Source organism: Branchiostoma belcheri, unplaced genomic scaffold (assembly GCF_001625305.1).
Source record: "Branchiostoma belcheri isolate BF01 breed outbred unplaced genomic scaffold, Haploidv18h27 scaffold33, whole genome shotgun sequence".
Taxonomy (NCBI): domain Eukaryota; kingdom Metazoa; phylum Chordata; class Leptocardii; order Amphioxiformes; family Branchiostomatidae; genus Branchiostoma; species Branchiostoma belcheri.
In genome coordinates, this window is record NW_017803943.1 from 2,900,021 (window position 1) to 2,927,742 (window position 27,722).

The 27,722-nt window shown below is 40.5% G+C and overlaps 1 protein-coding gene across 1 annotated transcript; it reads right to left on the minus strand.

Annotated features, from left to right (window-relative positions):
• Positions 1–4,622: 4,622 nt before the first annotated feature.
• On the minus strand, positions 4,623–27,542 carry LOC109475272 (receptor-type tyrosine-protein phosphatase delta-like). Its single transcript, XM_019775874.1, is given in 17 exon segments — positions 4,623–6,829; positions 6,831–7,297; positions 7,707–7,767; positions 8,102–8,210; positions 8,597–8,938; positions 9,319–9,597; positions 9,976–10,140; positions 10,509–10,673; positions 11,034–11,345; positions 11,697–11,925; positions 12,509–12,597; positions 12,840–13,002; positions 13,894–14,042; positions 15,109–15,260; positions 16,751–16,883; positions 17,066–17,233; positions 27,454–27,542. Coding segments are annotated over 16 exon segments (3,108 nt in total). The 5' UTR covers positions 17,166–17,233; positions 27,454–27,542; the 3' UTR covers positions 4,623–6,636.
• Positions 27,543–27,722: the final 180 nt, after the last annotated feature.

The following is a 27,722-nucleotide window of genomic DNA, read 5'->3' on the forward strand; positions in this document are numbered from 1 at the left end:
TCGAACACGTAGTCACCACACTTTGCTACCCAACACTTAGTTGATCGAGCACATTTTTTCTGCCACAACAACTTTAGATAAAATATTATATCCTTCGCTCTCCTGGTCAGTCAATTGCACTGGTATACTGATGTTTCGACCCATGGGATGTCTTTTCGGGAGACATTGATGCTTCGAAACATCAGTATACCAGTGCATTGACCGACCAGGAGAGCGAGAGATTATTCTAAAGTTGTTGTGGCAGAAAAAATGTGCTCGATCAACTAAGTGTTGGGTAGCAAAGTGTGGTGACTACGTGTTCGAAGAAGTTACATGTCCAAAGAAGTCCAAAGTGTTGGAACAGTGTAACTAAAATACTGTGTGAGTTGTGGAAGAAGCTAAGAGTGGGGAGGGGGGCACAAGTTCAAGGTTAGAGTGCTCCATATACTAAGTTTTTTGGCGGGAAAACTTAATCCAATTAATTAACCAGGTGAGGGTGCCACTTAGGTGGGTTTTTTTGGCGGGAAAATTGATCAACAGATTTTTTGGCAGAATACTTTTAACCAACCACAATTGTCCAAAGAAGTGTGTAAAAAAGGTTTAAGTGACAATTTTGGGGCAATTTGGCATTTTCAATGACACGATACGAAGAATTTTTCAGTGGCGCCTAACGTGAGATTTAAGTTAAAGGTTTACGTGACAGGTTTTGGGCAATTTGGCATTTTCAACGACACGATACAAAGAATTTTTCAGTGAGGCTTAACGTGGGATTGAAGTTAAAGGTTTAAGTGACAAGTTTGGGGCAATTTGGCATTTTCAACGACACGACATGATACGAAGAATTTTGCAGTGCCGCGTTACGTGGGACTAATGTTAAAGGTTTAGGGCAATTTGGCATTTTCAACGACACGATACGAAGAATTTTTCAGTGACGCCTAACGTGGGATTTATGTTGCCGGTTAAAGTTAAAAAGTTAAAGGGCTCTTCATGGAAAAAAGGCATACAGACTGAACAGGGCAAAAGAGAGAAATGTGTGTGTAAGTGTGTGCACCTGAAGGCATGTGGACTCCAGGAGTGTTGTCTCGTGTTAATAAAGAAACCATACTCACACCTCCCCATCTTCTTTCACACAGCTCTGTCCATAAAAGTTTGGTTCTTCCTTCCGCTCAGACCAGGCTTCGGGTCCCCATCTTGAAAACGGGAGAAACATAAGTCAGTGTATAGAAAACAGCAATTGGTCTAGCAAGAAATTATGTCACACAACATACAACTTTATATAAACCACATTCAACTTTAGTCCCAACATCAAAACCCTGATTTTACTCAAGAGAAATTCAATTGTCAAAGGAAAACATGTTCATGATGTTGTCAAAGGAAAACATGTTGCCAAAACATTCACTATCTAGTACTTACCGGTAATGCCCATAATTATTATAAAATAATATATTACAACTATTATAAAATATGTACAAAAGGCAATTTTCCAAGATTCTAAAAGCTCCAATCTAGCAGCAGTTTGTTTGGTCCATTTACAGTTTCTAGTTTACCAACATCTAAATCTATGCATAAATTTGTGCAAAAAGAACCACCCAGTATCTATGTTAAGCATAATTGACAAAATTGAAAACAACACTGGAAACTTTAGAAATGAGGAATACACACAATGCAACTGGCACTTTTTTCCTTCAAAACTTTTTGCTTCAAAATCAATGTGTTTTGCCTCATGGTGGAATGTTGGTCTGGGACCAGTAAAGCGCACATAATCTTGTACTATTATACTATTGAGTCAGCATACGAAGGAACTAGCGAGTCCTCACGAAAACGTTAGTTCGACAAATAGATCAACAATTCATTGGCACCTGTAACGTTAGTTCTGTGATGGATTTCTATGGCCTCACTAGGGTAAAAGGTGTCCGGATGGAGCTGAATTGATTTGCTTGGATCAGATTATTTAGCGAATCAATTTGGCTGGATCTGGACAATTTTGTTTAATTACCCTAGTGGGAATGGGACCTAAGAAACAAGACACTGGCTATCTGTGTCCAACAAAAATCTCAACCAACCGTTCAGCCGCGGCACTCAAATCAAGCTTTCTTTATCACATTGTACTTGTCAACATCAACTAAACCCTCCTACTTATCTAGAAACTACGTCTTGGCAGGCCTCGAAACACTTGGTCCCCACAACGGTAACCTGCCTGCCAAAAGTTATGAACATCGAACCATGCCTTCAAGAGTTCTGCCGCTAAATCCACAGTCTCCCACAAAAAAAAAACAGACTGATTCTATAGTCTTCTTGACGAAGACAAATGCACATTTGGGGGGGAGGGTGATGACGTCATGTGAATACACCTTATTAATTCTTCCTTACATGAGGAAAAAGGTTTCTATAGTGATTTGTATATTAATTGTATTAAAAGTATTAAAAACTACACTGTCAGATAACCAATACATACTAGTAAGCCACAAAAATGGCAGTCACAGTTGCATACAATTAAACAATAGAAAGTACTAACACATACTATAAATTATACAATAAGGACCAAGATTGCATAGTTCATCCTCAAAATCAAATCTGCGCAACCACAGTGACTGCTTCATACAATTATATATCAATAATAGATGAAAACAATAAGTATAAAATCCAGTAAAATACCAAATTGAATGTGACAACCTCTATTTCTATTGCTCTGATTCAAAAGCAAGGAAAAAATCAGCAACAAAACCGAAATTAAACTGCATGTATTTTCATTTGTGCACAGATTTAATTCTGGGTGCTCAGAAGTAAATAATATATGTACCCAGTTAATTATAGCCATGGGAAGTCTTGTTCACGCGACTTTTTGGCGGGAACGTTAAGCGGGTTTAATTATGCACACGTGCGGTGCGCTCCAAAAGGTGTTCACTGGGCCAAACTGCGGAAATTTTTCAACAAAAAACGTGTTTGTAACAGAGTTTGTTTTAGCTAACAAATTTGCTCCTAGCTTTTTTCAATGCCACTCAACATGGAAGAAATATATTCAGTGTTCCCCAAAACCACGAGTCATGAAAACAACCTCCCTATCATGAAAAATACTCAAGTACAAAATGTGTGCGACATATCGTTCCACAAAACGCAAATTTGTACTGAGTATAACGGATAACATAACGAATTATAACGTGGTCTGTTGCTACAGGTTTGTTGGAAGTACAAACATGTACATTAAAGGAGATAATTTGTTGCCTTACCTCGCAAGAACGACTCTTTTTCAGCTAGCACACGCCGCCATGTGGCAGTCGCCATATTTTCGTTTCCAAACTCCGCCCGCCAGCGCCAGGAAATACGAGTTTTTCTCCCTCAAACATCCAAAGAACGGCACACATCCGACCTGGAAACGCCCAGACGATATACTGCACACTTTAGACGGATAATTTGGGGACAAAAAGCCGGAAATTTACCCCAAAAGTTGGAGAGAATTCACGCACAACACGCCGCACGAAAGCGTGGCCACACTAGCTTCCTGCCTGCAGCTGGTCGAATGGACCGTACCATATGTGATAATTGCATAGGGGTGCCAACGGGATTAATCATTATTGCTTTTGATAATCAACCATTACCATTCCGCCACCAATCAAAAGTAATTATTCTCATTGCCTAATTTTAGACTTGTTTTCTGTGCCAAACCCAACGATACCTTCTACCACAGCAAGTTTTATATATCCCAAAACTTGTGGGTGCCTCACCCACATTTTTTAATGTACATTACCAGTGTGGACCTCTCCTTGGTGCTGAACTCACCATCAGTTCCATGTATTAAGTATTGCAGTTTTGGCCGCAATACTTTACTACTAGACGCTTTGTTTGACACAACAGTACACCCATGGACAAGCGAGGGATTGATGTGTTTTAGTACATATATACAGCATATAGTACATTGAAGCCTGTATATCAACAACATCTTTATTTCATCAAGTCACATACATTTTCTGAGGATTAAGAAAAAGTAACAACAGGGTTTACGGAAAAACCTGGGTGCCTGGCAGGCCAGGCTACCACAATATCAGGTATAATTCCTTGCTTAACAAGGTTTATAATGTAAAATGCCAATACCAATGCCATTCAGGCAACATTATAATTCCATATTGTATGTCTGTTATGTTGGTATGGAAATAAAGAATTGGAAAAATTTGAATATGTAGGAATCTTGTTTTAGCCCACCTTGTTTTTTTCGCCCTTATCACATTAGATTTGGAGTCTGCTGATGATGCCATCCATAAAATTTACCTGCTGTGGCCTTAATATACCATATAAAGAAGACAAAAAGACAATGCATGTCACAATGCTTTGTAGGCAATTATATTCAACCACATTTTATTGTTTCCACAAGTTAGCATATAGCATTTCATCATAAATGCAATGAGGAAGCAACACAAAAATGGGGACGGCAAAAAATCACACCGACAGTTTGACAAGTTTCACATAGTACACGTAATTTGTTAACTTAGCAATTGCGAATTCACATGTACATGCACAGATGTATAAGTCCCCTGAACAGAGACTATGGTTTGTAAGGACATTGCCATGCTTATATATACAACCCTCGGGCTCAGCTCATAGGCTTTCCCTAATTTTTCAAAATACATGTACCAAATGATTTATGATTTCATTTTTCTACATTAAACATGTTTTTCATGCTACTAAAATCATTTTATGTCATAATCAATAAACTGGACCGTAAAGAAAATATCTGTCTTTCCAAATATTTTCATTTTCTGTCTTCTTTGGGGCCTAAAAACTCCAGGTAACCTATATTTTACATGATTTAGATTTTTTTACGTCTTCATTGATTGATACATTGTATATGCAAGTACGAACATCAATACACACTGAAATTGCACCATAGGCAAATTTGTGCATCACAAAATGACACGTGACTAACAACAACGGGATTCACACAAAACACAATTGATCACAAAAATATATAGGAATTTTTAGTATGTACAATTAGTCATCCAACATTGTTTAGTATCACATAGTAATTGATCACAGTTCATGAACAGTCAGAATAGACCCTGAAATTTCACAAGTGTTTGTATATAACCATGATTGTTACAGGCAGTTTGCTATAGTTCTAATGTTGAACCATTTGCTAATTCTGTTTCCATATCAGTACATGCATTTTAGCATGTACAATTTATCTTTTTTTAGTATCATAGTAACTGATTCCAGTGTATGAAACATAGTTCGTAAAAGCCCCTGAAATTTCAAAATTGTTTGTAACCATGATTGTTATAAGGCAGTTTATTTTGCTATAGTTTTAATGGTCAACCATTTGCTATTCAGTTTCCATATGAATTCATAACCTAAAGGCAGTTTGTTCTTTTCTCACAACTTTGAGGTTAGCCAGAACGGTCTGAAAATGGGGGAAATTCTGTAACGGAGCGAAAACATTACACAAGACCCTGTATAATTTCATTAGGTTGGCAAGAGCCTGTATAAGAAAGTTCTTTTTCAACAACCAGTGTTTTTTTTACATCTCAGTCATCTGTTGTTTTGCCCTTTTGACAGTAGTAGACACAAATCACTGAAACGTCAGATGTAAAAAAAAACACTGGTTGCTGAATACAGAAGCTTCTTATACCATTACACAATAAGCTTGACAGAAACAAATTACAGCTATCCCTGTGCTGGCTTTAAAACCATTAAATGATTACATTATACATGTATATATACAGAAGAAACATGCATTGTTAATAAAACAACTCTTCACAGCAATTACATGCAATCACTTCCAGTCTTACCAAAACCTGCTACCATTTAGACAGCCCTTGATTTACCCTGCTTCAGGACAATTCTACTTCATGTTAGCTCTAATAGCTACTGGTACATGTTTACGATATTTTAGCTCTCAACTACTGAAATACCAGTAATATTCTAATAATATTGGCTTCAGCTGGACTACAAAATTACGATAGGTACATGTATAGTGATGATATACCCTGAATTCAGAACCAAAATGCTGTAAATGAAGTATCCCTTCACATTGTTTCTCTTGTCAGAATTCAGTACTAATGGGAATCTAAATACATGTAGATACAGTGCGTATCTAAGCATGGAATGGTATTGTCAGAATGTTTTGAAATGCAAAAAGTTATTTCTTTGTCATAGAAGTAGACAAAGGTTTTCTTGGATACGGTTCTAACTACATTGTATATATGAGGAACTTTTAGATCATGATGTCCGTTGGGCTAGCCTACAGTGTGTGTAGGTGCCATGCTACAAGTAATTACTTCTGTGTACAGTATTGTTTTGGGTGGCGGAGCTGTGGGTTTGTGTATCTGTTTGTCCGGTTGCCAGCTTTTAGGTGGAGAAAGGGTTTACAGGCAGAAAGATAGGTTCCATGAATTTACAGTTAAAGTGCTAGAATATGGGGTTTAAACAACCCATATATGCTCTGCTCATGACATCTTTACACTGACCAAATCTGTCACCTGATTACAATGAACTTTTCCACAAACTACAGTGCCTTTTCAAATTTAAAAACTTGCTTCTTCTGCTTCTCAAGCAAGTCTATTCCATAAAGGTATCTCATCCCTTAAGCAACAAACTCTGGGCGTGCAAATGCTCAGTTTTACGTGCAAGAAAATCCTGTTAACCCCTCAGTAAAGGCTGTTTCAGTTATACTGTAACATAAACTACACTGTCTGGATCAACTGTCTTACACTTGGGCGGAACTGGACTTTCCCTATAAGGAATATCTGCATGCTTACGGCTTGATTCTTCAGTTCTGTGGACGTCTTTAGGCTTGTTCCCACTTGTTCCTGTGTTTCGAACGTAGTTGACGTCCAAATCCTTTCTATGGCTTTTTTCCTGCCACCTTGGAATAGTCTGTTATCGTTGCTAGATTATCTAGAGACGACTTTGAGCCTTTTGGGCTCACTGTTTTCAAGTCCTGCTTGACGTAGTTGACTTTCAAGTCCTTGAAGTTACCGTCTACGTCAGCAAGCTTAGAATAGTCCGCCACATCACCTTCTTGATTGTTTGAAAGTGAATTCTCCTCCTTGCTCGCGTCTGGTTGCAGGGCTGCGTTCTCATCCGATACATCGCTGTAGCCACTGCTGCTGCCGCCAACGGAGTAGTGGGCCTTTTTCTCGGCCAGGTTTAAGTCGACGTTGTTGTTGCCGTAATCAGACCCGAATGCAGAGTCGTGGGACCACTGCCTCTCCACCCGAAGCTTGCTGAAGTCGTCCAGGACCTCGGGAGTCTTCCCCGACTGTTCGCTGATGATCTGGAGGTTGTTCAGGGTCTGGGGCCCATCAGGAATGGTGTAGTACGTACCCTGAGCAGTCACAAGAAATTATGTTTAGTTTTTTTTTTCTTCTACATTGACATGTATGGATCTTCAATTTGATTCTTCTATCATTTGGCTTAACTGTTGTGATGACTTAATGTTTCGTCATAGGCCACCAACAAGGTACAAAACTGAAATATGATCATCCTTGTCTGATCTTTTTGAAACAAAAATGAAAGTAAGAAAAAAGTTAACACATAAGTTTAGCCAGTCAAAGAGGCTCCAAAAAAGTTACAAATCTGCACTCACCAAATATACTTCTAGTTTCCTGAGCTTAACTGCTACAAGTCAATGATTACAAGTCCCAACAAAATATTCAAGTACACAATGATTTGGAGACTGTGGTGTTTCAAATACACATAATACAGGTACTGAGGAAGAATGTACTTTTTTTTACCTGGTTAGGGTCAGAGATGAAGTCTGCAGGGCCTGGAACATTAGTCTTGGTCTTCTTATACCTGCAAACGACACAGAAGTATCAAAGATATGAGTTTTAAATCTTTTGTAATTCCAAGCCTTACAAAGAGTTTAGTTCATTGCACTAGAGTTTGCTTTACAATAAAAGCTAATGCTGCAAAATACAGGATTAAGAAAGCAGTGTTATGGGAATTAAACTTAAACCTCAGTACTTAGCCCCCCCTCCCCTTCTGAGCAACTGTTGAGCAACAAAAATTTGATTTGTGTCACCCTTGAATTCACAATTGGAATATAATAAGATGTAAAAAGAAGCAAGATTTGCAAGGCAACCGAATATTAAAAATAATCTTTATCTATACTGTATAATTGACTTACATTTTCCTGCATTGGGGCACCAGTGCAGCTATACCCACCAAACAGGCTACAAGTACAGCTAGTATGATCCCAACTTTAGCTTCTAACGTCAGCCTGGCTCTGTGCATGTCTGAAACAGATTAGAAAGTTTTTAGGTTAGAAGCCGTTCAGTACAAAAAAAAACATACAAAGCTGTATTTTGCTGATGAAGGTTTTAGACTGCCCATATTCATGTTCAAGATTGGAACTTTGGCTAGGTACAATAGTTTTAGGCACAATGATACAAGCTTTGACATGTACTGACTTGCAGAAGTTCTATTTTGCCTATTGATTTAGAACAAGTGATAAATTCTTCTGTACATGAGAGCTTTTGCACTGTTATTTTGCATAACAAAGGATTGTTCTCCACTATCCAGCAAGACCATTTCTTGTGGCAGCTCACAGAAAAAATTATGCATTTTTGCACCCCTCGGCATGAGATATTTTTCACAGAAAAAACAAACAAACAGGCCTTACCACCAGAAGAGGGTGCAGTCCCTGGTCTGTCATCACAAGACAGGTACACGGTTGAACTCGGCCCATCAAACACCTGTCCAGTTACTGGGTCCCTTGTCCGTGCATGGACCATGAACGAAAGCTCCAGTCCATCAGAGCAAGTGCTCGCAGGCTTGTTGCTGGTCCAGTGTGTTGTACTGGTGGTGACAGCAGTGTTGTCACTCCTGCTAATGTCCTTCCGTCCGTACGAAACCACGTAGGTGATGTCCCGTCCGTTTTTCAGCACAGGCGGTGTCCAGGAGACACTGACATCGCCGCTTGTGGGCTCAAACTCTGCCAACAGATTCTGCACAACTCCAGGAACTGAAAAATTAAACATCGTCAAAGCAAGTCTTACATAACTACAATGTCATATGCTGTGTGCAATAGACCATAATATCCTGGCTGTCAATCAAGTAACTGCACCACTGTTCAACCAATAAGAGACTGGGACCAGGATGTTCAAATTCTTGCATTTCCTTTCCTATTTCTCATTTGTTTCTTTCACCAAGATTTCATCAAGTTAAGCAGGGTTATGGGATCATTATATTACCTATACTTACAATTTTTCTACAAATAGAATTTACATTTGAAGGTAAGATCTTTCAGCATCCTTTACTAAGTTTACTGTACACTGTACATAAGAGAGATAGACAAATAGCAAAACCAAAATGATATAAACAATTGAACTTTAATTCACATACCTCCTACTTTAGTTTCAACATTCTGTGCCGATGAAAAGGGTCCACATGGGGTTTCTGCCGCAGTACAACCTTGTACTCGTATGGCATAGTTAGTGCCTCCTTCCAGACCCTCTAAAATGAAGGCTGTGTGGTTTCCCTCTGTTGAGGTGGTGTTGTCTCCATACTTGATGATGTAATAACGGATGATTCCATTGGGCTGAGATGGGGGTGTCCAGGACATGGTCACATTGTTCACGTTGACATTGTAAATTCGCACATCAGAAGGTGGGTCACTTGGAGCTAGAAACAAAGAGAATTTGCAATATGCATTAACTCAAATATCACTACCGGTATGTGTGTTAACTCACAAACTACAATCAGCTACACTACAGTTACTGAGAAAAGCTGGAAAACATGACTCTGACAGAATTACATTCACACATTCAAGAATAAAAATATCAGATGCATTGGTGACAAAAGAATACTATTTCCAGCTAAATAGAGTGAATAATCAATGATGATGCAGGGCTTTCCAAAATTGACTTATGACTGGTTGGCTGAGACATTCTATGATTGTCAGCTGATAAGAGCCAAGATGGCTGACCCGTGACAAATCAATATGGCGGCACTCATGGATTGGAGGGTAAAACAAAACAAGTTTTGCATAGTGTAACCCACCTGCCTCCCTGGTCCTCGCGCCAACAGGCTGAGTTTTGTCGCCCTCCCCCTGTGACGTTACTGCTGACAGTCTGACTGTGTAGTATGTGAACGGTTTCAGCTCTGACAGGGAGAACTGTACAGGCTGGGAGTCATCTGGGATCCTCACTGTTACATTCTGCTCAACTGCTGAAGAACAAAAAATGTAAAAAATGTTTATGAGCTACTGGTAACTAGAGCTGTGAATCCCAAATATTTTAGGTATACATGTGGGTACATACATAGGATTTAAGTATAGGTCTACAAAGAAATTGCTGTATCTACACCTATACTTGAAATTTTGTTTAAGTCCACAAGTTTGCCTTTTAATGTACTAATAAAGCACAGATTTCTTAAGCTCATTTCGTTACACCGAACCACTCGTTTTATTGACTTAAAAAACCTTCTTATACATGAAGGAGTCTCTTACAAACCAGATGAAATTGTTTACCGATTGTGTAACAGTCTATGAAGGTAATGGTGTACTAATACAGATACAGACAACTGATACAAACCTGTAGCCATCTGCTGTCCACTGATAGTCGGTGTGACGTAGTAATACACCCTGTATGTGGTGATGACCCCCCTCCTGTCCTGGAGAGGTGGTGGCTTCCAGCTCACCAGCAGTGATGTGGAGGTTTCAGCCTGGACTGTCACATTCTGGGGCGGGGAGGACGGCACTGGCAACATAAAAAAAAACATTCAATTTAATGCTCCCAATCATATGTAGTACACGAATCAGTATGTCTTTACACAAAACAGTGGACTAGCCCATGTATAACTGTGAGGCCCAAGGGCTATAGAGGAGATGGGCACCGCCGTATAAACCTTACGGTGTCAGAAGGATTTCAAATAGCTGATATGATCAACTAGATTGCACAACAATTTTACATATAGTTCAAATGTAAATAATATCAACTGTGCCAAACATAAACTATGGTTAAGTCGATCTGAAACATCTTCCAGGTATCTCGGAGTCTCATTTGTTCCATTTCACATGTACATGTTTAACTATATGACAGTTAAAGATGCCTCCTTACCTCCTTGTTGAACATAGCCAATGGCTGCCGTCGACGCCCCACTCTGTCCTGCAGAATTCTCTGCCTTCACCACGAACCTATAGCGGGTCAGAGGTCGCCAGCTGTCGCCGAGCTGTTGCTGGGAGACAGACAGCTCACTCCCATTAACACTCTTGTCATTCTCCTGCCCTAAACAGGATGCATCTGTTTCCAACTCGCACCAGAGGATGACGTACGCTTCGATGCCTCCGACCTCTGCTGGTGGTTGCCATGACAACTGAAGGTTGTTGTCACTCGTTGTCAAGGCAACGGGGTCTCTTGGAGGGTCCGGCCCTATAAGAAAAGGAACAGAATTTTTCGTTTGTGTAGTTATCTTGTAAAATAAAAAATTATTTTGTAAAAAAATCTGTAGAAGGCCAACAACCATTAAAGCAAATTGTCCAATGAGGAGAAATTGACAGAAACGAGAGTTCCATGTTTTCATATCTACCAATATGTAAATGTAAACACAAATAGCAGTTTTCTACAATGAACACAGCAGTGAAAAAATTCTAGCGTAGCGAAGCAAAATCCGGATGGTACCCAGGCTACAATGAACAAACTGCTAAATGTGGATTAGGAAATCAATGGTTGGCATAGACTCAATCCCAAAACCTGACTGAAACCAGTAGCCAATTAACTCACTTGTTGCTCTGTCTGGAATGATGCGTGAGGTTGGTGGTGAGTGTCCCTCTTCGTTATAAGCCGTGATGTTTACTCGGTATCCCGACAGTTTCAGGTGACCCAGAGTGCGGGTGTATGTCTGGGCACCGCTGTCGTTCACTGTCAACTCCATAACCTCATCAGTTCTCACGTCCTGGACTCTGATGTGATATCCCTGAAGGACTCCATTGGAATCTACTGTTGACAAAGCCTGGTGACAAAAAAGAAATCCTCCTTAACTAGAGGAAAAACTTAGGAAAATCTTATTTGCAGAATATTTCAAGATTTTAGGACTTGAGGAAGGAAATCCTGGTTAACTTGAGGCACCCTTTTTCACTTGACGAAAAGATTTAGAGAGATTTAAAGATTTTAGCACTTGAGCAAAAAGCTAGATTCTTTTTCCAGTGGTGCAGCTAGGAACAGCTAGAGACAGACCCAAAACCACCTGCAGAAGAATTGTGACGGGTGACCTGGTGGACATGGGACTATCCTGGTGATCAGCAAAAGAGGTAGCCAAGGACAGACCCAGATAGAAGAAAAAACTTCTATCTTGCCATATGTTTGTGTGGGGACTCACTAGGGATGAAGTGAGTTGTCAAGGCACCAAGAGTTAAATACCTAGAGAGACTTTTTGACTCTGAACTGAACCAAGCAAAAACAAAAACTAAGAGACCAGGTCTAGCGATGTATTAGACATTAAGCAAGGATAACAACAACAACAAAGTTGTCTCACAAGGGATGAAGAGGATAAGTAAGCAAGTAAGCTAGAAGGGAGATGAGGTCTGAGACATTACCTCCCACTCCAGGGTGACATTTCTGAGCCCTTTTCTGTAGTCTAACCAAACATCTTCAGGTGTCTGTACAACAGGGCCACGTGAGGGGGCTGAGAAAAAAAAGCAGGAAAAAGAACATTTTTACTATATAAAATCTTTTTATTATTCTAGTTTTAAAGTCAGAATACACAATCTTGTTAACTGCAATACAGTGGTGCCCTAAACATACATGAAAAACACACTGCAAGTAAACAAGATAGAGAATAAATAAACAACCCGTTGTGTCATATAAAAAAACAACAACACAAAAATACATGACATAACACACAAATATACAAGTCAGTATCTTTACCTTCAGCATGAGTTCGTGCTTCCACTGTGTCTGTGAAGTCGCCCCAAAGACCTACATGTAAGGGCTTACACCTGACCCGGACCCTGTACCGTGTGTAAGGACTCAGGCGCTGCAAGTCCTTTGAGGAACTTCCTGGGCGAAAGTCAACTTCAGCATCTGATGTCTGTAAGGAAAGCATCCGAAAATAGTTTCATCAGGCTGGTAGGACACAGGGATTTTCTTTGACACAACCAATGTTGTCTCTTATAGTGATGCATACCTAAACCCAATTTCAGGTTCAGGTCCGGATTCAAGTCCAGAGGTTTAGGTTCAGTTCCGGACAGGTCAGGACCTAAACCCATGGCATATACAAAATTGCATGTTGGCAACATTGCAATGTTGTCTGGGTGAAACTTTGGCCACACAACATGGAGGCCGGTACTTGACGATGCCTGATAGCAATGTTTTCTTCATTTTGCAGCAAAGACTTTACAATCTACGGAAAGTTTTAGGTGGTTTGGAAAGAAAAGGGGTATGTGAAATGGTCTTTTATGGTAATAAGTCCGGACTCGGTTCTTGACTTTTAGGTTTTTTTGGACTTGAACCTAAACATTCTTACAAGTCCGGATCCAAGTCCAGTGATGAACCGGTATGCATCACTAGTCTCTTACCTTGCTTATGTTTTGGTGTCTATCAGACACCTTCGTCAGAGCTTCTGACTGGAGTTCTGCTTCTTGTCGCTATATGTAGCCGATGTAGGTGGCACTTTTACAGCAGAACTCCAGTCAGAAGCTCTTAGAAAGGTGTCTGATACCACCAAAACGTAAGCAAGGTAAGAGACAAATTTGGTGGTTTAAAAGAAAATCCCTATATCCTGTGAGGAAGGCAATTTTACAGTAAGAAGCAATTTTCAAATACCTTTACATCCTCTTATTAATATTATATCATTCTGTCATAGATCTTTATTTATATCATAAATAGTCATTACCATTTTTCTACTTCCTGGCCATTGTATGACTGTGGCAAAAATCATAATTGATAACTACACAAAAGTACAATGTAAATCTTCACTAACCATGGTTATGTTCTGCGGTGAGGTACATTCGACCTGACAAGTGTAGGTGTTGAATCCCAAATCTGTACACTCATGCATCCTCCACCGCACTGTCAGCTGTGTACTGCTGTTAGCCTCAACAGTCAGATCTTCCGGGGGAAGGGGTTTGACTGTGGAAGGACAAAAAACATCAGAAAAGGTCAAATAAATGAAGCATTTCACTGAGTCAGACAGTGGCTGTGTGACGGGTCCGTTGTGTAAGCCAACCTTCCATTGCCATTTCTTGTCTTAAGCCCCACTGCTTTGAGTGTAGAAGAGAAGAAGAGAAGAGCTGAATGCTAGGAACTCTCCTGTCCATGTATTAAGGGTGCAAGAAGGAGCAAAGTGGAATGACATTTAAGGTCCCTGCTGTGTATAGTGTAAGGTTTGCTTTTTGGTGTCACGAATAAAGAAATGGACTGAAATGGAGCTTTGTTGCTTTGCTTCATATTTCTTCCTATTTCACTTCATTTTAGTCCATTTCACACCCTGCAGTACCTCCAAGTGGCAACAGGAGGTTGAGTCTGTGCGCCATGCCCATGTATTAGATACCTTCATGTAGTTATTGGAAAATAGCACCCTGGTAACCAAGGCCTGACAGCTAGGGGGGAGAGACAATCCACCTTGGGAAAGGAACACCCCGACTCCAAACCTCTGTTACCTATTTCAAGCAGCTCAAGCCATGGCCTGGAGCGTAAGCAATTAGATCCACGGACCCCACGAAACTTGGACTCTCCCACTGCGCGGATTCCTTCAACATTATTGCTATGCTGAGGAGGCTCTTGCCTTTCCTTTGGACCACACCAATGCGGTGGTGAGGGGGGTGTTGCTGCATAGGCAAATTAAAGGGCAATATACGTACATACATAATGGTGTGGTCCTTATGTACGGGTTTGACTATACAACAATGTCTGGGTGGTCCTTATGTAGAGGTGGCCACTAGTAGAAGTTTGACTATATCAATGGTAAGGTGGTCCTTCTGTAGAGGTGGTCACTGGTACAAGTTTGGCTGTACATCAATAGCTAGGTGGTCCTTATGTAGGGGTGGTCACTTGTACAAGTTTCTCTGTACATCTATACATGTAGCTAGGAGGTCCTTATGTAGAGATGATCACCAATACAGGTTTGACCACTGTATACCCATGTTTCCAATGCCATTATTGTGGTTCAGAGGGATAGCAAGTCACATGTATTTACCAATGTCACTCTTGTAAAAGCTGATTGTTTGGGGCTCTGAGTTGGACGGTTCCACCTTCACTTGAAACCGGTCGAACGTGGATTCACAGTCAAGAAAGGGGATTTCACATGAGCCGTCTGACGAGCTGCTACATACTTGCCATGAGGTATAACTGAAAAACAACACAGAACAAACTTTTTACTGGTTGCAATGTACAAAACAATAGGTTACAAAGAAGACAAAGGATAGACAGGAAATATGAAATAGCATCTGAACATGAGTTTGACACAATATACAGACAAGTTGTCTTATTCAAAAGTATAATTTCTTGGAGAAACACGGCGGTCTGTCACTACGGCATTCTTTCCCATTGCTATGCGCGTTCGAAAAGGTATCGGGTTACAATGCGCTATTTTGGCCTGTTTTCGACTACCCGTAAAATATTTGAAAATACACAAATAATATTTAGGGGTAAATTTCGTCAAATTAAAATGAAATTATCGTCTTAACATCCTTTAAATGTTAGCTTTTTATGTTAAATCAATGATTTTTTAAAATTTCGCTCAGAAAGACGATTATTTTCGGGTTTCCGAGCACAAGTCATATCACGTTTTTAGGCAAACATCGTTCAAACCTGGCTACGTATATTACCCCAGATCCCCGATTTTTATATTTTTCGCAGACTAGGAATAAGACAAAAAATCGTGTTTTAGGGATTTTTTAATTTCTGATTTTAAGTCTAGTTTTTGTCGACATATTGGTGTAAAAATGGCATTTTTTGACATTTTTCTCACTAAATTATCCATAATTCAAAATTGAGGCCGTTTTTCAAAAATCCCTAAAACACGATTTTCGGGACAACCGTTACAGTCATTTTGAGCCGTAAATGGGGTATGTTTGACTCTCCATGTTTCCAGGTTTGAACGAGTTTTGGAGACATGTCATATCGCCAGAAAGTGTGCATTGTGTTATTCATACTGGTGTAAAGAATCATTACAGTATTCAAGGTCACTCAAGGATACGACAGTAGCTTCGCTATATGTTACATGTCCACCAAAAATAATAGCGGACATGTACTGTCCAGGAAACTGTTTGTATCTATAGAAAAGTGTTGTTTTTTATCTGTTGCAATGCACGGATGTAGAAAGGCTTGTTTTGCCGCTTTATAGTACATGACCGCAGGTGACCCCGAAATAGAACGCGGGTTCGATTCGAATTCCCCAGATCGAACACGATCGAACACAGTTCGGGTTCTATGACATGTGGGAACTTTGCAGCCTAGATTTTACCACCGTGAAAAGTGGGTACAAGAAAAACACTACTTAAAAATTTTAATACAGATACATTTGAAATGGACAGACACATACAGAATTCATTGATGGAAATATTTTTGAAATGTTAGTCTACGTATCAGAGGGCCGGTGTACAGGCTAGCTCCTCGGCTCCAGGGTCAAGGAAATTGTACCATTAGCACTTCTAGCCTTAGAATCTAATTGAAGGACTGGCCTGTATGCGTACTGGCCCTGACAACAGTCTGGCATCCAGGCTAATACTAGTCAAATGTAGGATACTGCCTTTTAGCCGCTCCCCTAGATACGTGGAGCGGATCTTGGGGAGCGGACGAAAGCTAACAAGGCTGACACTCAGGCTAGCTGCCTTTACCTTGAACATGCAGTTCCAAACTGCAGTTTGAAGAAGGATGAGTAGGAAACATTCGGCTGAGTGTTCCAGGTACAGGTGATGTTAGAACCTGGGTGGGTGTCACTGCACACAGTACACGCTAGTCCTAGGGATGCTAGAAAGGGTAAAAAATGATGTCAAACAATGGAACACATTAACACTGAAGAAAGGTCTAAAACATTTCTATGTACTGTGTGTATTCTCAGTGCTCTTGTGTACCCAGGAAAAGTGAAATCAATTTGAGAATTTCCTGTACTGCTGTGAAATTGTCAGGTAAACTGACCATGAAACACTTACAGGCATTTGTTGTTTGTAGTCCAGCTAGAATACAAAGGATGATGGGAATGTAGGTATGTCCTTGCATGGCCTTAACCGTTGACCTCTCCCTCCTGGTCATCCTGATTGGTGAAAGGACTGGTGAGGAAACTGCCAAGCTCGCCTAGCGGAGGGTTTCAGTTGCATTTCCTAAAAAAAAAAGACCACAACAAATCACTTTCCACATTATGGTCAACAACAACAACAACAACAAAAAATGCATCACACATTGCCATGTTCGGGTCCCCATGTTTCGTTTCTGTCATGTTAAAATGGCGATACTTCTTCCCATCATACAATGTTCCCTTAGCATGATGGGAAAAACATGGCGGCACTCATGGACGAGAGCAAAATCATAACAGAAAAATTCACAAACCTGTAACATAATATACTAGTATCATATAACATCAACAGATATATACTGCCAGCTAGTGGTTTGTGGCAGAAATGCAGGCATGGCTTGGGCTGGGAGAGTTACCCATGGATAACTGCCAAGCTTGCTCAGTCAAGCTATATTTCCTGCAATAAGATACCATTTCGGGCATCAGACATGTCAGATCTTGTCAGTAAAATCAGCAAGACCACTGGTGTGGGACATCCTCTCCATTTCTCTGAACTACCCGATAAGTATAACAGCTCCAACTCCCAATGTTTGGGAAATATTAGCGATGCTTGAGACATAACATACAAAAAGTTCTCTTGTTCCATCTGTTGTACATGTAAGCTTCACCTTAAAATGTTTATGAGGGGTGTCTGTATTTGATTTCTTCATGACCAGTTCTAACCTTTTTGGAGCCTAATTAGCAATGTTTGGGAAAACATATAGAAATGTTCCATCTTGAATTTGTGAGTTTCCCTTGATAAATCATTAAATGTTGATGAGGAAGTGTCTATATTCAATTTTGTCATGACTCATATTCTTAACGTTACCGGTAATTGAAGCCCTTCTTGCCATATTAAGATATTGCTCCCTTACTCATCCTTCCCTTTTAGTTTCCTGAAGAGAAAAATTCAGGCGTGACCATGCCACCCCTTCATTTCGATGGAACAGTCCTATGGGAACCACAGACAAAGGACAAATTTGTGAACAGGGAAAAGAGGAAATATACAGACAAAATTACTTTCTAATCTAAGTCTGAAAACATTGATAATATGTAAAAATTGCTTTATCTTTACATTACATCCCTTTTTCCTTCATTACTGAAACTGAAACACCAAAAAATTCCTCACAATTCTTTACTGTCTTTACAATTCGCTAACAAAAGCTGGTCTCTGTATTATGTACACCACCTGCATGTTGACATTTTGTACTTCAAGGTCATACAAGGTTATCGGGAATGCCATATCTCACTGCCGACAGGTCATTTGTGGCATTTCTAACCACAAGGAAAAAGGTTCTGCCTCACCAGATCCCTTTAAACCCCCAATCCCACACAGTCAGTTGGGTTTAAAAAAGGGAAGCTGCAGCCCGCAACAGGAAGTCAGAATAATTGTCCTGAAAGTTGGGCCAAACCAACTCAGTGCTACTACTCAGAAATACGTGCTGTATGGGTCTTCTGTTTCTTGGATAGGCCATTAAGAATAGAAACACCTGAGGAGGCATCACAGATCCCAATGAAACCATATTAAGGCCACACCAATTTAATTTGTTGGTTCTCGGATTTTTTCAGAAAAAATATGAAGCGACAGGGCGAAAAAAAATAAAAATAAAAACAGGTCTAGGCATCCTATTATAGGCTTAAATGCTATGAAATGAGCCATGAAGTCAACACAAAAAGCTGGGTGAAAATTTAAACATTGAATTTTGAACTTTTAATCAAACCACTGCAATGATAGATGGGAAAACTGTAACAACTAGGAAGAAAAGGACTTTCCTCAACTGTTGGGGGGCAAAACATGAGCATTTTTCAGTTGATTCAGGAAAAGAATCAATTTTTTTTTTTTTTTGCAAATCAGAAAAAAACGAAGAGGCGAATCCGAGAACCAACAAATTAAATTGGTGTGGCCTAACACTGTTTTACACTGGAAACTTAGGGGAATACACAGGGCAACATGTTCCATACAAATTCTCCATTCTCTTTGTTCCTTTTCTCCTTTCAGCAAAATCCCATGTTGTTGGGCAGTGTCCCTGAACTTTGGAACAAAGGAGTTTTTGTCAGAAGCACTTTGGGTGGAAGCCTGGATACAACATGTTATTTTTCAATCAATACAACGCTAAATGGATGTGATAGAATCTATGAGTTTGAAGCATACAATTTTCCAAAGTCTAGTAATTTCTACACTATTTCATTGTATAAGTAGAGAGAAATTTTTACTTTTGCATGAGAAGGGATCATTTACCTGTTGTTTTTTTACCAAATGAAACTACTTGTACCTTCTATCAAGCACAAAAATTTTCAAATATATGCAGTAGCTTTATTCAAAATCATGACTCTTTGAATATGAGTTTGTTTTCCAATTTTATAATACTAGTACCTTGTTTCAACCATGAACAAAATGACTTTATAGTATCAATTACACCTGTTATCAATCTAGATAAAAAAAAACTGTCCTACATAATTAATTGAGTCAAGCTGACATAAATTTGATGAAAATGGCTACTGTGGTTTTCTATTATTAGAAAACCATGGGCAGTCTGGTCAGCGATGTTCTAACGTTACTGAAGTGATCTTGGAAAATTGTTCAGTTTTCTATGTTGGGATGGACTCTTAACAGGCTGTTCTTTTTTTTTTCTTCTTCTTCTTCTTTTTGAATCACCAAGTCTTGGGAGGCTTATATGCTTTTTATGTACAGTACTGGTACATTGGTGTTCAGGTATTTTGAACTTGTATCCAAAAGATTTTCTTGGTATGCACCTGTATGCAGAAAAATGAGGGCCTGCATTCCCTTTTTTGTAAGGCATAATCAGGCCTTTATAGTCTTTGTAATCCGAAGGCAGCTGCGTTGTAAAATCGTTGGAATTCATAATCAGCACATAAGCTGTAACTTGCTTAATTCATAATCACTACCCGGGGCCCTATGCAGGCCCTCAAAAACGGGCAACAAGAAAACATTCTGCTTTTAAATTTCCTTTCCAACATCTATTTCGGAGCTCACACATCACCAAGCTAAGCCAAAGCAGGCTTTGGTTCCAAGGTAACCTTACAGGTGTGATCTGACTAAACAGTGTGATTGGATCAGGATATAGGGGATTGTGTTGTGTTGATTACAGGCAACACAAGCACAGGCACACTTAGCAGGACTCAAGGAGCCGATTGTGCGATTATGGGACCCCCAGACCTCCCAGAACAACTCTTGAGTAAGTTAGTTTCTAAGAGGACTTAAACTTCAATTTGGAAATTTCTCAGAGTACTAATAGCCTGAGACTGAGTGCCAGATCCACAGCACACTAGGCCCAATGTATCCAGTGGATGACTTTTGGTGTCTGGCACCCACTAACAGCTTTTTCTCAAGCTATAGAAAGGAAAAGGAAAAGTTGAACATGACTCGCATCCAAGTTACAATGTATACATCCAAACTACAGGACTGCAGTAGTGAGAAAGGCTGGCTAGAAGTAGAAAATTGACTGCCAAGGCCTGTGCCAACTGGAGCCGAAACACTCGAAAACTGCCCGACCCATTGAGAAATTTGGTAGCCTGGATGCCATACCCATATAGCACACTGGGCCCAAATTAATATCCCAGTGTGCAGGATATTACTTTGGGTCCAGTGTGCTATATATGGGTCTGGCATCTTGGCTAAGAGAATGGTCGCCAGGTTTCTTTTTTTTATCCTATTAGGCCATGTTGATTTGATTATATGGATGACATCCTCTGGGAACCCCAAAACTGATGCGAGCGTGCGAATAAAAAAAAAGTTTGGCCAAAAAAAAAAGTTGCTTTCATTATGAAATCTACGTGGTTTTGAAGGTTGAACAAATGACACAGAGTATGGTTTGGCGAATAATCTACTCTTCAAATTCATTTCTTTACATTTTCGTCTTTTTTGGGTTTGATTTTGGCATTCTACGACAGTGGTATCATTTTTTGCAACTTACGGTATGTCTTTTTGCTCATTTTGCAACTGTTTTGGACGATTTACAGTATGGTTGAAAACTTTTTTTTTTTTTTTTGGTAAACGGACCGAAATTACGTGCGCATGTGGATGTCATCCATATAATACAAATACAACATGGCCTTAAAAAGAAAAAAAACTACAAAATGTTACTAAGCAGATCAGACAGTGGTCAACTTTATATAGAGACACAGTCAGCCACTGTGCAGTGTTTGCTAATGCGGCTATTGTTCTACAAGTGCAGGTGGAAAGTAAACCCTACACCCACTACGAAGCAGGAACACTGTCAAAAATACAATATATATATTTAGAATACATTCAATTGTAAAATATATATGTTTAAGAAGAATATATATATACTTTTCAAAACAATATATGTATAGTAAATACATACAATTGTAAAACATATATGTTTAAGAAGAATATATATATACTTTTCAAAACAATATATGTATAGTAAATACATACAATTGTAAAACATATATGCTTAAGAAGAAAATATATATATACTTTTCAAAACAATATATTTATATACCTTAAAAACATACATACTTTATAAACAATATGTATTTTGAAAACAATACATGAATATAAAACAATGCGTTTTTCAAAATCTCTATCATTTAGAAATATATATTGATCACAAAAACATGTGTGTCCAAACCCCTATCATATGATGACATATATTGTTTACAAAAAGGGGTGTTTCCAAAACCCCTATCATATGAAAACATATATTGCACAAAAAGCGGTGTTTCCAAAACCCCTATCATGCGAAAACATGTATTGTTTACAAAAAGCGGTGTTTCCAAAACCCCTATCATACGAAAACATGTATTGCTTACAAAAAGCGGTGTTTCCAAAACCCCTATCATACGAAAACATGTATTGTTTACAAAAAGCGGTGTTTCCAAAACCCCTATCATTTCTACGCCTATATGTTTTAGCTTCAGCGCCGAAACACTGTCAAATCTCTCACCGGAGTTCCCAGTCGAGAAGACCGCATCACCGTTTCTGGTTGACAAGAGAATTAAACAGATTTTACCGCAAAGGTTTCACCCCTTCTTGCCCAGTAACAGATTAAACTGTGCCGTATTATTCGTATTTCTAAAAGAGCCTGTATTATGGAATATTTTGGCAAGTTCTTTGCGAACCTGCAGATTCGAATCTTAGTATTCGAATTCGCTGCCCTTTGCGAGTGCAGTGACGCGAGTATAGAAAGTAGTGCAGCGAATATTCTTGAAGGCTGGGTAGAAAGCCTGATAAGGGCGTAAGCCAGATGTAAATTGTCTTGTGTGGTGAAAAAATTTATCGGGTTTGAGACTGTGTGATTTGAATTGTGAAGGTTTTGCAGTTTGTGTATAAATAGCAGGCTCCCGTATTACGCAACTGGCTTTCCGGGTGAGTCCGCTGCAGTTCAGGTCAAAGTAGGTCAAAGTGTACGTTACGAGCAGATACGCCGCCAGGATTTTTTGGTTTCTACTAGATATTTTGTAGTTTGTACCTTCTTCAACTAAGTTCTTCTCAAACACATTCGGTTTTTGTATACCGCGTCGAAGTGAGTCATCTTGGGGTCCTGAACTGTAACGTTAGAAATCGAAAACTGTGTTCCGCTACCTTCTTTGTCGCGGAACAACAACAACATGGCTGCCAAGCACATCTGCTGAGTTGAGCCTTGGGGTACTCGCCTGACTGAACCTGGCTTTTCGCCGGCTCCCTAGTTAGCCCGCCACCCAAGATGGGAACCCCCCGGAGCTTGGGTTCTTGAGGTAAGTTGTGAAGTTCAGTCTACAAGATTCCACCTTTATTGTTATGGAAAGCGTCCAATCTCGGCGACTGTTGTAGGGCTTCTCTTGCTTGCAGTCTTTTACATAAGGCCACACCAATTTAATTTCTCGGTTAACGGATTAACCCGCTTCATTTTTTCTGATCTGCAAATAAAAATGAAAATTCAGAATCAACTGCAAAATGCTCATATTTTGCCCCAAACAGTTGAAAACAGTCCTTTTCTTCCTAGTTGTTACAGTTAACCGTTACATTTATATCTTTCAATTATGCAATTCAGTTCAAAATTCATTGTTTAAATTTTGTACCAGCCTGGTGTGTGTGGATCCTATCTTACCATTTTGGGCCATAATTATAATAGGATGCCTAGGCCTGTTTTTATTTTTTTTCCGCCCGCCTGCTCCATTATTTTTCTAGAAAAAGCAATTGAAATTTAAAAGGTTGGAGCTATTTATCTAAACTTAAACTTAATGCTTTTGAATGTCCCTGCACTTGCATAGGTCTGTTGGGTCAAAATACATCAAACTAATGCCAGACTCTTTGACACACAGGTACAAGACATGGCAGGCCAACCCCGCAGCCAAGGTCATGAGGTATGTAAACCACTTTTGTCAAATTGTAGATCTGTAGATGTTGGCAAAGATGTTCTATCAAAAAAGCTTCTTTTTTGACGGAGGTAATGTTTTCAGTAGCGTTTGTCTGTCTGTCTGTGAACAAAATCACTCAAGAAGGGATAGATGGATTCCAATGATATTTGGTGTGTGGATAGGTTGTGGGGGAATCCTTGTTGAAGAAAATATGGTAGATGGGAAAAACAAAATTGCATGGTCAAAGACTGTAACTCTAATGCCCCAAATTTTCATTAAATTTTACAGTGGCTTTGGTTCCAAGGTAACCTTACAGGTGTGATCTGACTAAACAGTGTGATTGGATCAGGATATAGGGGATTGTGTTGTGTTGATTACAGGCAACACAAGCACAGGGATACTTAGCAGGATTGAAGGGGCCGATTGTACCACCAGACCTCCCAGAACAACTCTTGAGTTACATGTAGTTTCTAAGAGGACTTAGACTTCAATTTGGAAATTTCTCAGAGCACTAATAGCCTGGGTGCCAGTGTTATGTATGCTAGATGCTGCTATAGAGATGACCACACTCGACCACGGCTTGGGGCAGACTGATCCCAGGGACACTGGGTCCCTGTCCTTTATTGGTCTTATCCGGGAGTTACATAATCGACACCAGATGTGTCACCACATGTGTACAAGTCCAACCCCCTACACTGGCCCCCCTTCACAAAAGGTGTCGTCCTCGACACCATGCAGAGTGGAAAAAAAACTAATATCAAACTATATCAAACTAACAGAACAAATGCTAAGATGGCTAAATTCTAATCTAGAACGTTTCATGTCAAAGAAAAAGATGAATATAAAGTGTTACCGCTGTGATAATAATTGCCACCGGAAAAACAACATGGTAATGGAAATGGGTCCATAAAGTACTGTAACAGGATGCTATTAATTAACTTGGCCGACAAAAAAAACAGATGTGCGCATGGTCTAGGAGCCGGGAATTTGATGGTAAGGGTAAGACATTTGTAAGACGGACCGCTGCTATACAGTACATTTGGAGCACAATAATGAACGAAAAACAGGCATAACAGTGACAATTCACTTACAAAACAGCACATTTGAACTTGCACAGCGGCAGAGTTCGCATTTCCTCGCGTACTCCCTAGCGTGGGGCAGTACGGGGACTTCCGGACCGTCACACAGCGACAGTGTGATCCGGGAACGCAAAATACATGATCTTCCTAGCAGAGTCGTCCCGTAGGCTAGCGTTTCTACTAGACAAGCATCATTCGCAAATAACACAACACACAGGCTAATACATGATCTTCCTAGCAGGGTCGTCCCGTAGGCAAGCATTTCTACTAGGCAAGCATCATTTGCAAGTAACACAAAGATACACAGGCTCAAGGCGGCTTGGTCGCTTCCCGTAGGCGTGCGAGCAAGGGCAAACATAGAAAACATTACATATTGTGCAACAACAAGTCAACACCACAAGAGTTCATAGGTCTTAGAAAGTTCAGTGGGTAGAGAGATACAGTACTCAGAGTTCGCAGCAAAGATCAAGCAGGTCACGTCATGTTAGAAAGTCAGTTCCTACTCATGATGGGGTCGGTCGTCTGCGACACGAGGGCTCCTTCAGCGGGCTGGGTTCCGCAGGCGGTCGGCGGTCGGGACGCGGCGACGTGGCACGGTCTGCTCGGGTCGGAGGGTGACGGCATGGCACGGTATGGATGGTCTTGGGCAGGGTTGCATGGCTGAGACAAATAAAAAGTTCACTGCAGGCCTGGTTCACAGGAGCACGGCAGGTTAGTACAGAGGTAGTGGCACGAAGCGACAGCGTCGACGGACTCTTAGTTGGTGTGGCCGGATACGGAGCGGCGGTCTGGTGTGTCGGGCGGCATGGCGGCTGTCAGGGGTCGAGTCGGTGTGGCCGGGTAGCGGGCTGGCGGATCGGGCAGCATGGTAACGATGGCGGCGGTCGATCGCTGCTTAGCCGAGGTCAGGGATGCTAGTCGGGCGGCATTGTCGGTATGGCGTGGGTTGAGCGCTCGAAAGCGCTGTCCGCTGCCACCGGTGTTATGTATGCTAGATGCTGCTATAGAGATGACCACACTCGACCACGGCTTGGGGCAGACTGATCCCAGGGACACTGGGTCCCTGTCCTTTATTGGTCTTATCCGGGAGTTACATAATCGACACCAGATGTGTCACCACATGTGTACAAGTCCAACCCCCTACACCAGATCAACAGCACATTAGGCCCAAACTGAACCCAGTGTGAACACTGGATAACTTTTGGTCTACTGTGTGCTGTGCATCTGGCACCCAGGCTAGAGTACTAACAGCCCTTTCTCAAGCTATAGGAAGGAAAAGTTGACCATGACTCGCATCCAAGTTACACAATGTATACATCCAAACTACAGGACTGCAGTAGTGAGAAAGGCTGGCTAGAAGTAGAAAATTGACTGCCAAGGCCTGTGCCAACTGGAGCCGAAACACTCGAAAACTGCCCGACCCATTGAGAAATTTGGTAGCCTGGATGCCATACCCATATAGCACACTGGGCCCAAATTAATATCCCAGTGTGCAGGATATTACTTTGGGCCCAGTGTGCTATATATGGGTCTGGCATCTTGGCTAAGAGAAATTATGGTTGCCAGGTTTCATTATCCTGAAAAAAAAAACTACAAAATTGGATATCAAAAATATTTTAAAGAATTCTTTCTTGAATAGCAGATCAGACATTGGTCAACTTTAATTTAAGAGATACAGTCAGCAACTGTACAGTATTTGTAAATGCGGCTATTGTTCTACAAGTGCATGGTGGAAAGTAAACGCTACACCCACACACAAACAAACAAAACACTCAAAACACACCCGCTGGCCTCCTTTGTACCTTACTCAAACAGGTAGGCATTTCGTCCGTACAAACAGACATCCATGTAATTAAATAGGCTTTGAGGAAAAACAGAACCACCTAACAACCAAATGGGCATATAGATTTCACAAAAAAAAGTTTTATTTATTTATGAATGTCGAAGGTGGAGAATATTATTTACAGAAGTCCTTCAGTTGGACTAGTGCCCCTTGCCCCCTGATATCAACACCACATGTACTAGCCTGACCAGGGTTCCAAGAAGCCCCATCTTCGGTCATTTAATCCTTTATCTACTCCCATCTTTAAAATAAACGGAATTTAAATACAAAAGCTCCTAAATAATGCGTCTTGTTGCTGAAAAAATATCCCAATTGGGAGGCAATGATGTTTTTCTGGTAATTTGCTGACGCATTTTTGTGTGCAGATTTGAAATTTGATAAGCGGCGGCCAAAGCTTTATAGCTACAGCCACTGGGGACGGAGTTTGAGGAAGTAAAACCAAAACAGCTGTGGGAATCCTGTGGGGGCCGTCCCTTGTTGTTGTCAGCTCAAATTTTTCCATATTCACCTTAAATTTGGCATACGTAGACATCTAGAAAAGAATTCTGTAAGTTCAAAGGTGTTTTCATACGTGTCAGCCACCCCCCCCCCCCCTTAAATGGTGCAATTAAGCGTGCAAACAAAACGACAAACTCGCAGGTACGTATCGTCCCATCTTAAAGACGATTCCTCGGGGCAATAAGGGGTCTGAGACGTAACGGTCCAACAAAAACAGACCCTTGTGATACTAGGCAGTAGAATCGACAGTTATAATGACAGTTTGGACCGTGTTAAGACGGTAATTTGTAGTACAAAATCCTGGCAAATAAATCGCCCATGGTCACGGTTAGTGAATAACAACGTAGAACCATAATCGCTTCTCCGTACTACTACAAGGTGATTACCATATTTAGGACGCCTCTCAAAGCTGCTAAAACTTTTCAACACCCCACCCGCCGCGAGGTCTGGTTTCTAAGACCCTCTCAAGTTCGTGGATCGCGCCTTGAGGTCGTGTTGGAGTGGTTAAAAGGAGGGAAAACTCACCGCAACTTCGGAAGATTTCACTCGTCAAAAGAACACCCCAGTTCAGTCCGCCATGCCGGAAACGATAGTCACGTGACGTGTAGAATGAGTCACGCCCTTCTGGCTCTGACGTCACTGTTGACGGGCAAAACAAGGTGTGGGGGCGGGGCGTATTAAATATAATAATAACAACGATTTAATACTACTTTATTATGTAAGTTTAATTGAGCAAACTACCCCTTTTGCCAGTTTTTTTGCTGACGTATTATGACAGTTGTATAAAGTATATT